This window comes from Cuculus canorus, chromosome 28, assembly GCF_017976375.1.
Source record: "Cuculus canorus isolate bCucCan1 chromosome 28, bCucCan1.pri, whole genome shotgun sequence".
Classification (NCBI taxonomy): Eukaryota; Metazoa; Chordata; class Aves; order Cuculiformes; family Cuculidae; genus Cuculus; species Cuculus canorus.
In genome coordinates, this window is record NC_071428.1 from 2284682 (window position 1) to 2294644 (window position 9963).

At 65.0% G+C, this 9963-nt stretch overlaps 2 protein-coding genes and 1 long non-coding RNA gene across 4 annotated transcripts in view; 1 reads left to right on the forward strand and 2 right to left on the reverse strand.

Moving 5' to 3' along the window:
* The window catches only part of LOC128849328 (uncharacterized), a 45961-nt gene that overhangs the window by 19152 nt on the left and 16846 nt on the right, over positions 1-9963 (forward strand). The gene's annotated exons all lie outside the window — the stretch shown is intronic.
* CRP (C-reactive protein) lies at positions 895-2916 on the reverse strand. 2 transcript variants are annotated; one of them, XR_008447324.1, is made up of 3 exons: positions 2374-2916; positions 1418-2114; positions 895-1273 (listed from the first exon to the last, which is right to left on the reverse strand). XR_008447324.1 is itself a non-coding variant. In XM_009568804.2 (2 exons), exons 1-2 carry the CDS (start codon positions 2435-2437, stop codon positions 1495-1497), a joined length of 684 nt encoding a protein of 227 aa, XP_009567099.1. In that variant the 5' UTR covers positions 2438-2915; the 3' UTR covers positions 895-1494. The 2 variants fall into 2 exon arrangements, 1 of the variants encoding a protein (XP_009567099.1); XM_009568804.2 differs by having other exon boundaries at positions 895-2114; positions 2374-2915.
* ACKR1 (atypical chemokine receptor 1 (Duffy blood group)) lies at positions 4160-6960 on the reverse strand. The gene is made up of 2 exons (XM_054050685.1): positions 6614-6960; positions 4160-6198 (listed from the first exon to the last, which is right to left on the reverse strand). Exons 1-2 carry the CDS (start codon positions 6632-6634, stop codon positions 5260-5262), a joined length of 960 nt encoding a protein of 319 aa, XP_053906660.1. The 5' UTR covers positions 6635-6960; the 3' UTR covers positions 4160-5259.

Here is a 9963-nt window from a genome sequence, read left to right on the forward strand (position 1 = left end):
GCTGTGTCCCCCACCTCCAGGACACCAGTTGAGATGCCCCCCCCCCCCCCCCAGCTCTCCCCCGCCCCCCCCCAGCATTAGGACACCGGGATGCCCCCACATCCCCCCCTCCGGGACACCGATCTGTCCTCCCCGGGCTTTTCCCCCCCTCATGAGGACACCGGGCTGCCCCCCCGTCCCCCGTCCCCCGTCCCCCTCCTGGGACACGGGGATGCCCCCCCCCTGCACCCCCTAACTCTCCCCCCCCGGGACACCAGGATGCCCCCCGTCCGGCTGCCCCCATCCCCCCCCATCGGCACACAGGGATGCCCCCCGTCTGGCTCCCCCCATTCCCCTCCGGGACACCAATCTGCCCCCCCCCGGGTTGTTCCCTCCCCCCCCTCCAATCAGGACACCGGGCTGCCCCCCCTGTCCCTCTCCCGGGACACTGGGATGGCCCCCTCTGGGTCCCCCCCCCCCCATCCCCCTTCCGGACACCGGGATGCCCCCCCATCTCCCCCCCCTCCCCGGGACACCGGGATGCCCCCCCATCCCACCCCCGGGACACCGGGATGTCCCCCCCATCCCTTCCCAGACACCGGGATGCCCCCCCATATTCCCCCGGGATACCGGGATGCCCCCCCATCCCCCTCCCACGACACCGGGATGTCCCCCTCATCTCCCCCCGGGACACCGGGATGCCCCCCCCCTGCACCCCCTAACCCCCGTTCCCCCCCATCAGGACCCTGGGCTCCCTCCCCCGGGCTGCTCCCCCCATGCAGGACACTGGGGTCCCCCCGGGGGTGCAGCTGCGAGTCTGTGTCCCCCCCCCCCCCTTTGTCCCCGCTGTCCCTGTGCCGGGGGTGGCAGCAGCTCCTTCGCCCCCATCCCATCGCCTCTCACCCTAATGAACTTTCTGAGCCTGAATTAATTGCCCCGCGGTGTCCGGCAAAGAGCGTTGGACCCATTTCTTCATTGCGGTGATGCTTGATGGCTTTGGGGGTTCCACAGCGGTGGGGGACACACACACACACACACACAGCCCCGTGGCAATCGCGGCTCCACCGGCGCTCGGAGGGCTCCTCAGTCCTTCCGAACCTTCAGCTGAGGTCTCCCCAGAGAGGAACAGAGGGGCAGAACCCCCTCCCTTGAAGTGATGGTGGGTGCGCGTGGGGTTGGGCATCGGGAACGGGTCCCGTGTTCCCAAGGACTCATCCCTACTCACTTCTGCTCTTTCGCGTGCGGTTGGGCAGTGCCAGAGCTGGTGGATCCCTGTCCTGTCCGTGCCACAGGGCTGTGGGGAAGGGAAAGGTGACGGGGTCAGTGGTGGGTGCTGGTGCTTGAGGGGACACCCCGCCAGGCTGAGCGGTGCCTCCAGCCCTCCCCAGCTCCATCCGAGCACAGCCAGAGCCCCTCGGCTGGGGGAGGCAGACGGCACCTTCTTCTCAGCCGGTTGTAGAGGTGAAGGGTGATGAGGGTGTGGGGAGCAAAGCAAGAGCAGCCCTGGACCGGCAATCACAGCCCCAGCGGCTCCCGGAGCCGGGATTTCACCACCACATCTCCCTTGACCTCATAGCTGAGGTTCTTCCAAGCCAGGAGAGCGGGTGGCACGGTCAGGGACAGGTAGGACGCTCGCATCTTGGCTGGGGACAACCCCACATCCCACAGGTAGACGTCGGCCAGCTCGCCCGAGAAGGAGTTGTAGAGGTCGAAGCCACCGCCGAAGGCGTCCTGCTCTTGTCCCAGCAGGATGGACGCTTCTGCTCCCACCGTGTAGCCGCGCTGCAGCCCCTTGCGCGGCCAGGGCTTCCCGTTGAACCAGAACTCGGCGATGCCGGTGGCCGAGTCCCAGCTAGCGCAGACGTGCTCCCAGTCCCCGTGGCCCTCAGGGACGCGGAAGGTGACAAATTTGCCCCCAACGTAGAAGCGGTATTCGCCGGGCTTGGGCTTGAAGAGGAGGATCTCGTTGTCCTGCGCTTTGGTGGCGTAGGAGAAGAGGCTGTAGGGACGGGTCAGGTCGCTGTAGGACCGCAGGCAGACGGTGAAGTTCTGCAGCGGCTGCTCAAGTTTGGCCCTCAGCAGCACGTAGGCATCGCTGGGGTCTTTCCGGAAGACGAATACCTTTCGGTACAGGTCTGGAGGATGAGAGATGGGATGTGGCAGGAGATTGGAGTGTCCCGCAGCCTCCTCTGATTGCCTCTAAGCCTTCCTCCATCCCCGTGGATGACTCTACATCCCCGACATCCCCTCTTCCGACCCCAGCCTTGCTCCAGCATCCCCTCAGCCGCACCGGCTGGGCTCTGGCGTGAAGCAGGGGGCTCTGAGAGCCGCTGCCGTGTCCCTCCCAGACCTGCCCACCCTGTGCCAGTTCCTGTCCCCCAGAATCATCCCTACCTTCCTGGGCCACGATCCCCGAGAGCCCGGCCAGGACGGCGAGGCAGAGCCGCAGCTGCGCCATGGGTGCTATGGGACCAGCAGAGAACCCACCTCACCGCAGGGATGCTGCCCACAGGATTTATGGACCAGAGGGTGGGAGGGGAGCCTCATCCCCCCAATCCCGTCCCCGGCAGCTCGGGAGGAGCGATTTCACGCCGTCATGCGGCCGTACCGCAAGACCTCGGGTCACCCGCCTGCACGGGGCTCCCCTTGGAGCTGTGCCCCGGGCGCGTGCCCACCCGGGCGCCAAGGGCAGCCTGGCCAAGTGGCTTCTCCTCGGCGCTCTCATTCGCTCCCCTGGGAGCAAAATCCCGTGGGAACAATGCGGTTTGATCCTGACTTCTCTGAGAGGCACAGGGGAAGCTGCCCCCCACGCCCTGACCCACAGCTCTCGGGCACAGAGAATAGTTTGCGTTGGAAGGGACCTCAACGATCACCCAGTTCCACCCTCTGCCATGGGCAGGGACACCTCCCACTGGATCAGGGGATCCAAAGCCCCATCCAACCTGGCCTGGAACCCCTCCAGGGATGGGGCAGCCACAGCTTCCCTGGGCACCCTGGGCCAGGGTCTCACCACTCTCAGAGTGAAGAAATTCCTCCTCATGTCCAGTCTAAATCTGCCCCTCTCCAGTTTATCCCCGTTCCCCCTCATCCCATCCCCACGGCCTTTGTGAACAGCCCCTCCGCAGCTTTCTTGGAGCCCCTTCAGGCACTGGAAGCTGCTCTGAGGTCTCCTCGGAGCCTTCTCTTCTCCAGGCTGAACAACCCCAACTCTCTCAGCCTGTCCTTGTACAGGAGGTTCTCCAGCCCTCGCATCATCCTCAGAGCCTCCTCTGGACCCGTTCCAACAGCTCCATCTCCTTCTTTTGTTGATGATTCCAGAACTGGACACAATCCTGCAGATGGGGTCTCACCAGAGAGGAGCAGAGGAGCAATAAGAGGGGCAGAATCAGAAGCCTTTGTAAAGAGTCCCTCCCCAGGTCCCCATCTCCAGGCTCTGCTCACTCCATCCTGACCAAAGGGACGGAGCCCAGAGCCGTGGATACCAGGTGGCCGAAGAAGCCACGGCAAAGTCAAGTGACAGAGCAGCTGGTGTCCTCCTAGGGCAGCCTCTGAGGGTGTCCGTGTGTCCTGTGAGCAGATGACCCTGGTGTGCAGACAGTTGTTCTGCCTTCCCAGGTGCCACCTGGTTGGGAAGAGGGAGAAGCTCATCTGCTCCAGGTGCTGTGACGATGGTGCTGGGTTGGCCGCTGGTCCTGGGGGGGACCCAGGCTGGGGCTGCGGGGCTGTGACGCGGGTCTGCTGTGGAGGATGGGGTGGCAGGGCAGCAAGGGGATGCTCTGAGCCACTGGTGGCCACCTCCTTTTTGAGGACAATATGGGTGTGTTCCCCACAGAACCGGTTGCCCAGTTTACCAGGAAGGAGCTCCCACGTCCCATGGGGCTTGGCTTGGCCGGGTTAGCTCCTCCTGTGTCATCACACTGGGACCCGGCTGTAGGTTTGTGTTCCTGCATCACATCCATCCATCCATCCATCCATCCATCCATCCATCCACCCATCCACCCATCTATCCATCCATCCATCCATCCATCCACCCATCTATCCATCCATCCATCCATCCATCCACCCATCCACCCATCCACCCATCCACCCGTCCATCCATCCATCCATCCATCCACCCATCCATCCATCCACCCATCCCTCCCCGTTCCACACCCCGCCTGCCTTGTGACCGCACGCTGTCCCTCACGGGAATGGAGGAGCACAGCTCGGATGCCTCCGGCGCTGGGTACAAATCACATTGCTTCTCGTTAATTGGCTGCAGAGCTTCATGAGGAGCTTTTCCCGTTCATTTGGAGGCACGAGAAGCGCACTCACCCGCATCCCATCCCTCAGCCTGGCCGGAGGTGATGGATGTCACCTCTCGTGCCCCCCAGCCCCTGCCATTATCTGAGCTCGGCGAGCGGCTCTGACAGACGCGTGTATGGTATAGAATTCCCAGCGGCTCATCTCGGATGTGACGCTTATCTCGGCTCGTCAGGAGAGAGAGAAAAATCTTCTGTTGCTTCACGGTGCAGCTGCGCCGTCTGAAATGTCCCTTCGGAGCCGCAGCGACTGCGGCTGAGCCTCGGGGGGGTCGTGGCAGGCAAGAAGGAACTGGGGTGACAAACCCCCCAGGAGCTCAGGAGATGCCCGAGGCACCCCAGGGCTGTCTCCATTGAGCAAAAATTGGGGTGTCTGGCCCCAAACTGGGGCTGATAAACCCCCAGGGGCTCAGGAGATGCCCGAGGCACCCCAGGGCTGTCTCCATTGAGCAAAAATTGGGGTGTCTGGCCCCAAACTGGGGCTCGGGAGATGCCTGAGGCACCCCAGGGCTGTCTCTATGGGGCAAAAAGTGGGGTGTCTGGCTCCAAACTGGGGCTGATAAACCCCCCAGGGGCTCAGGAGATGCCCGAAGCACCCCAGGGCTGTCTCCATTGAGCAAAAATTGGGGTGTCTGGCCCCAAACTGGGGCTCGGGAGATGCCCGAGGCACCCCAGGGCTGTCTCTATTGGGCAAAAAGTGGGGTGTCTGGCCCCAAACAGGGGCTGATAAACCCCTAAGGGACTCGGGAGATGCCCGAGGCACCTCAGGGCTGTCTCCGTTGATCAAATTGCGGTGTTGGGGGCCGAGACCCCACGGAGGAGGATGGCGAAGGAGAGGCACCAGGCTCGGCGTGTGATGGGCCATGGTGTGGTCTGGGGTTCAGGTTGCCCGTGGGGCAGAAGCTCTGGGGGTGGTGGGGCTGCTTTGGGGAGAGGAGCCAGGGGTTGTCCCGAGGCTCTCGGCTGCAGCAGCACAACCTCAGCCGGTGCTGCCGGTGCCTCCCCTGCGGCGGCCGAGCTGCGCGCCGAGCAGCGCCGCGGGCCCCAGGCAGCAGTGCAGCACCCCCAGCCCCTCGCTCAGCCCCAGAACGTGGTCAAAGTGCTCGAAGGTGCCACAGGTGGGCTGCAGCAGCCGTGCCCGCAGGAGGAAATCCACGGCGAGCCCCACGCCGTAAGGCACCCACAGCCCAAAGAAGAGCCAGCTCGCCCCGATGCTCGGCCCCCAGCCTGCCCTCAGCCGCGGCCCGGCCAGCGCGGCCACCAGCAACGCCGCGGGCAGGAGCAGGAAGAGGCAGAGGCAGAGGGCGAGGTGCAGCACGTAGGTTGGGTGGAGGACGTCCACGCTCCGGCGGATGCAGCTCGTCTCTTGGGCTTCCACTGTGCCGCTGGCAAGAGCCGCCGGCGTCGCCAACAGCATCGCCCCAGCCCACACGGCCACGGCCAACCGCCGGCTCCGGGGGTCCCAGCGGCACCAGACGGTGCTGCAGGAGCTGCTGCTCACCACCAACCCCTGCGCGAAGAGGCTCCAGTGCCACAGCAGGTGCATGAGCCTACACAGCCCCGCGCCCAGCTCCCAGCGCCGCCCGACGCTCACCGCCACCGCCGGCAGCAGGGCGGCGAAAAGACCCATCGCCACCGCCAGCTGGGCCACCAGCGCTGGGCTTTGAGGCCAGCTCCAGGCGTGGGGCCGCTTGGCCAGTGCCACGAGCAGCGAGGCGGTCCCCAGCGCGGCCGCGGCGCAGGTGACGGCCAGGAAGGCAGGGGCCACGCGCTGGAAAAGGGGACAGTACTGGTTGTGGCAGGGCGCGGCGTCGTAGTCGAGGGAGGTTATGTTGGTGTAGTCGTAGGAGTAGTTGCCCATCATCTCCAGCAGGTTCAGGTGGTCCAGGGAGGTTTTGCTCTCAGCGATGTTGGGGCTCTGCAAAGGAGGGCAGCGGATGTCAGGCAGGGACGCGCTCAGCTGGCTGCAGGTGACCCACGCGTTGCTTGCGATGTCCCCCCTAACGCTGCCGGGGATTTATCAGGGTGGGACACGCCGCGAGGAGAAGGGAGGGCAGGCTGCCTGCAGCTGATACCTTGGGGACGTGGGGTTGTTCCAAACTGGCCTCACCGTGCGTGAAAACCCACGTTTGCTTGCAGCCTCCCAGGAGGGTTGCGAACCCCTCAGTGGATGGATGCAAACCCCATCGAGCCACCTGCAAGCGTTCGCCGGCAGCGCCTGCCGCGAGTCGTGGCCCTGCCAGCCACCGTGCAGCCATGTGCGCCCACCCCTCGCGTCCGGCAGGATGGGAAATCCCCGGGAAGAAGCGGCAAGGGAGGGGAGAGACACTCACCACCACGATGCAGTTGCCCATGATGCGCGTCCCAGGATGGCACCCGCACGCCGGTGCTTGGGGTCTCCGGCGGGTGCTGTGTGTGGTGGCAAGAGCTCAGCTGCCAATGCTCACGGCAGGGTGCTGAGCCCAGCGGTGCACGGTCAGGGCTGCTCGCCCTCTCCGATGGGTGCTGAGCCCAGCAGTGCACGGTCAGGGCTGCTCGCCCTCTCCAATGGGTGCTGAGCCCAGCGGTGCACGGTCAGGGCTGCTCGCCCTCTCCAATGGGTGCTGAGCCCAGCGGTGCACGGTCAGGGCTGCTCGCCCTCTCCAATGGGTGCTGAGCCCAGCGGTGCACGGTCAGGGCTGCTCGCCCTCTCCAATGGGTGCTGTGCCCAGCGGTGCACGGTCAGGGCTGCTCGCCCTCTCCGATGGGTGCTGTGCCCAGCGGTGCACGGTCAGGGCTGCTCGCCCTCTCCGATGGGTGCTGAGCCCAGCAGTGCACGGTCAGGGCTGCTCGCCCTCTCCGATGGGTGCTGAGCCCAGCAGTGCACACTGTCTCCAATGGGTGCTGAGCCCAGCGGTGCACGGTCAGGGCTGCTCGCCCTCTCCGATGGGTGCTGTGCCCAGCGGTGCTCGCTCTGTCCAATGGGTGCTGTGCCCAGCACTGCACGCTCTATCCGATGGGTGCTGTGCCCAGCAGTGCTCACTCTGTCCAATGGGTGCTGTGCCCAGCAGTGCTCACTCAGGGCTGCTCACCCTCTCCGATGGGTGCTGTGCCCACTCTGTCCAATGGGTGCTGAGCCCAGCAGTGCTCACTCAGGGCTGCTCACCCTCTCCGATGGGTGCTGTGCCCAGCGGTGCTCACTCTCTCCGATGGGTGCTGTGCCCAGCAGTGCTCGCTCAGGGCTGCTCGCCCTCTCCGATGGGTGCTGTGCCCAGCAGTGCTCACTCTATCCGATGGGTGCTGTGCCCAGCGGTGCTCGCCCTCTCCGATGGGTGCTGTGCCCAGCAGTGCTCACTCAGGGCTGCTCACCCTCTCCGATGGGTGCTGTGCCCAGTGGTGCTCACCCTCTCCGATGGGTGCTGAGCCCAGCGGTGCTCACTCTATCCGATGGGTGCTGTGCCCAGCGGTGCTCGCTCAGGGCTGCTCACCCTCTCCGATGGGTGCTGTGCCCAGTGGTGCTCACCCTCTCCGATGGGTGCTGTGCCCAGCGGTGCTCACTCTATCCGATGGGTGCTGTGCCCAGCAGTGCTCACTCTATCCGATGGGTGCTGTGCCCAGCGGTGCTCACTCTATCCGATGGGTGCTGTGCCCAGCAGTGCTCACTCTATCCGATGGGTGCTGTGCCCAGCGGTGCTCACTCTATCCGATGGGTGCTGTGCCCAGCAGTGCTCACTCTATCCGATGGGTGCTGTGCCCAGCAGTGCTCACTCTATCCGATGGGTGCTGTGCCCAGCAGTGCTCACTCTATCCGATGGGTGCTGTGCCCAGCAGTGCTCACTCTATCCGATGGGTTCTGTGCCCAGCGGTGCTCACTCTATCCGATGGGTGCTGTGCCCAGCAGTGCTCACTCTATCCGATGGGTGCTGTGCCCAGCGGTGCTCACTCTATCCGATGGGTGCTGTGCCCAGCAGTGCTCACTCTATCCGATGGGTGCTGTGCCCAGCAGTGCTCACTCTATCCGATGGGTGCTGTGCCCAGCGGTGCTCACTCTATCCGAAGGGTGCTGTGCCCAGCGGTGCTCGCCCTCTCCGATGGGTGCTGTGCCCAGCAGTGCTCACTCTATCCGATGGGTGCTGTGCCCAGCGGTGCTCACTCTATCCGAAGGGTGCTGTGCCCAGCGGTGCTCACTCTATCCGAAGGGTGCTGTGCCCAGCGGTGCTCGCCCTCTCCGATGGGTGCTGTGCCCAGCAGTGCTCACTCTATCCGATGGGTGCTGTGCCCAGCGGTGCTCGCCCTCTCCGATGGGTGCTGTGCCCAGCAGTGCTCACTCAGGGCTGCTCACCCTCTCCGATGGGTGCTGTGCCCAGTGGTGCTCACTCTCTCCGATGGGTGCTGTGCCCAGCGGTGCTCACTCTATCCGATGGGTGCTGTGCCCAGCGGTGCTCGCCCTCTCCGATGGGTGCTGTGCCCAGCAGTGCTCACTCTATCCGATGGGTGCTGTGCCCAGCGGTGCTCACTCTATCCGAAGGGTGCTGTGCCCAGCGGTGCTCACTCTATCCGAAGGGTGCTGTGCCCAGCGGTGCTCGCCCTCTCCGATGGGTGCTGTGCCCAGCAGTGCTCACTCTATCCGATGGGTGCTGTGCCCAGCGGTGCTCGCCCTCTCCGATGGGTGCTGTGCCCAGCAGTGCTCACTCAGGGCTGCTCACCCTCTCCGATGGGTGCTGTGCCCAGTGGTGCTCACTCTCTCCGATGGGTGCTGTGCCCAGCGGTGCTCACTCTATCCGATGGGTGCTGTGCCCAGCGGTGCTCGCTCAGGGCTGCTCACTCTCTCCGATGGGTGCTGTGCCCAGTGGTTCTCCCTCTATCCGATGGGTGCTGTGCCCAGCGGTGTTCGCTCTCCAAGAACCACATTGCACAGCGGTGCCATCTCCGCTCCCTCTCTCTCGGGCTCCGCTCCTCCCACTGTAAAAGGAGGCGAAGGACTGCGGGAAGGAGATAAGAGCTGCCTGGCTCAGAGCAGCCCTCCTGGCTTGGCAATCCCCTTTGCCAGGACCTGAAGGAAACGGGTGGGCCAGCGCTGCCGGTAAAGCCCGTGAGCCACCAGCCCCGAGCCGGCAATTTCTCGAGCAGGAAACAATCAGTTCTTGGCAGAACACTTTGGATTAATTAGGAATTGTGTGGACAGGCTCCCCCGTGCGCGGACACTCCTATCGCTGCCCTCACCCAGGGCACGCGCAGCTTCAATCCCAGCGATGCTCAGCCCGGTTCTGGGGTGGCGTTGTGGGCACGGGATGCCGAGGGGACCCCGCCGTGGCACAGCCCGGGCTCGCAGTGCTTTCCGTACAGCAAGACAATCCGCAGCTCTTCCTCAGGATGCCCTCCTAGGAGGCCGGATCCTGCAGGGTCAGCACCGGCGCTGAGCCACGGGCTCCCCGGGCTGTGGCAGGCAGCGGGCGCAGCTTAGCGGGGACCCAGTGGCACTTGGTGGCCTTGGGGACCACCGCGCTTGGTGGGAGCATCCCTGGAAGGTGCAGAGGGATGCCTTGAGGGGGATGATAAGAAGAGGGGCAGGGGCTGGATGTCTGCCAGGGGGGGATTTGGGGGCTGAGGAGGGGGCAGAGCCAAGGGCTTGAGAGGCTGCCGGGTTTTGGGGGGTGATCTGTGTCCCTCTGGACCGCGCGACGGGCTCAGCCGCATCCCACCC

What these genes read in the sequence shown, in the direction of transcription:
- ACKR1 (XM_054050685.1), bottom strand. Translation starts at nt 6,634, where the DNA reads ATGGGCAACTGCATCGTGGTG. An exon ending in TGGGCAACTGCATCGTGGTG is followed by an intron (nt 6,199 to 6,613) that starts GTGAGTGTCTCT and finishes CCTCCTTTGCAG; the next exon opens with AGCCCCAACATCGCTGAGAG.
- CRP (XM_009568804.2), bottom strand. Translation starts at nt 2,437, where the DNA reads ATGGCGCAGCTGCGGCTCTGCCTCGCCGTCCTGGCCGGGCTCTCGGGG. An exon ending in GGGGATCGTGGCCCAGGAAG is followed by an intron (nt 2,115 to 2,373) that starts GTAGGGATGATT and finishes CTCATCCTCCAG; the next exon opens with ACCTGTACCGAAAGGTATTC.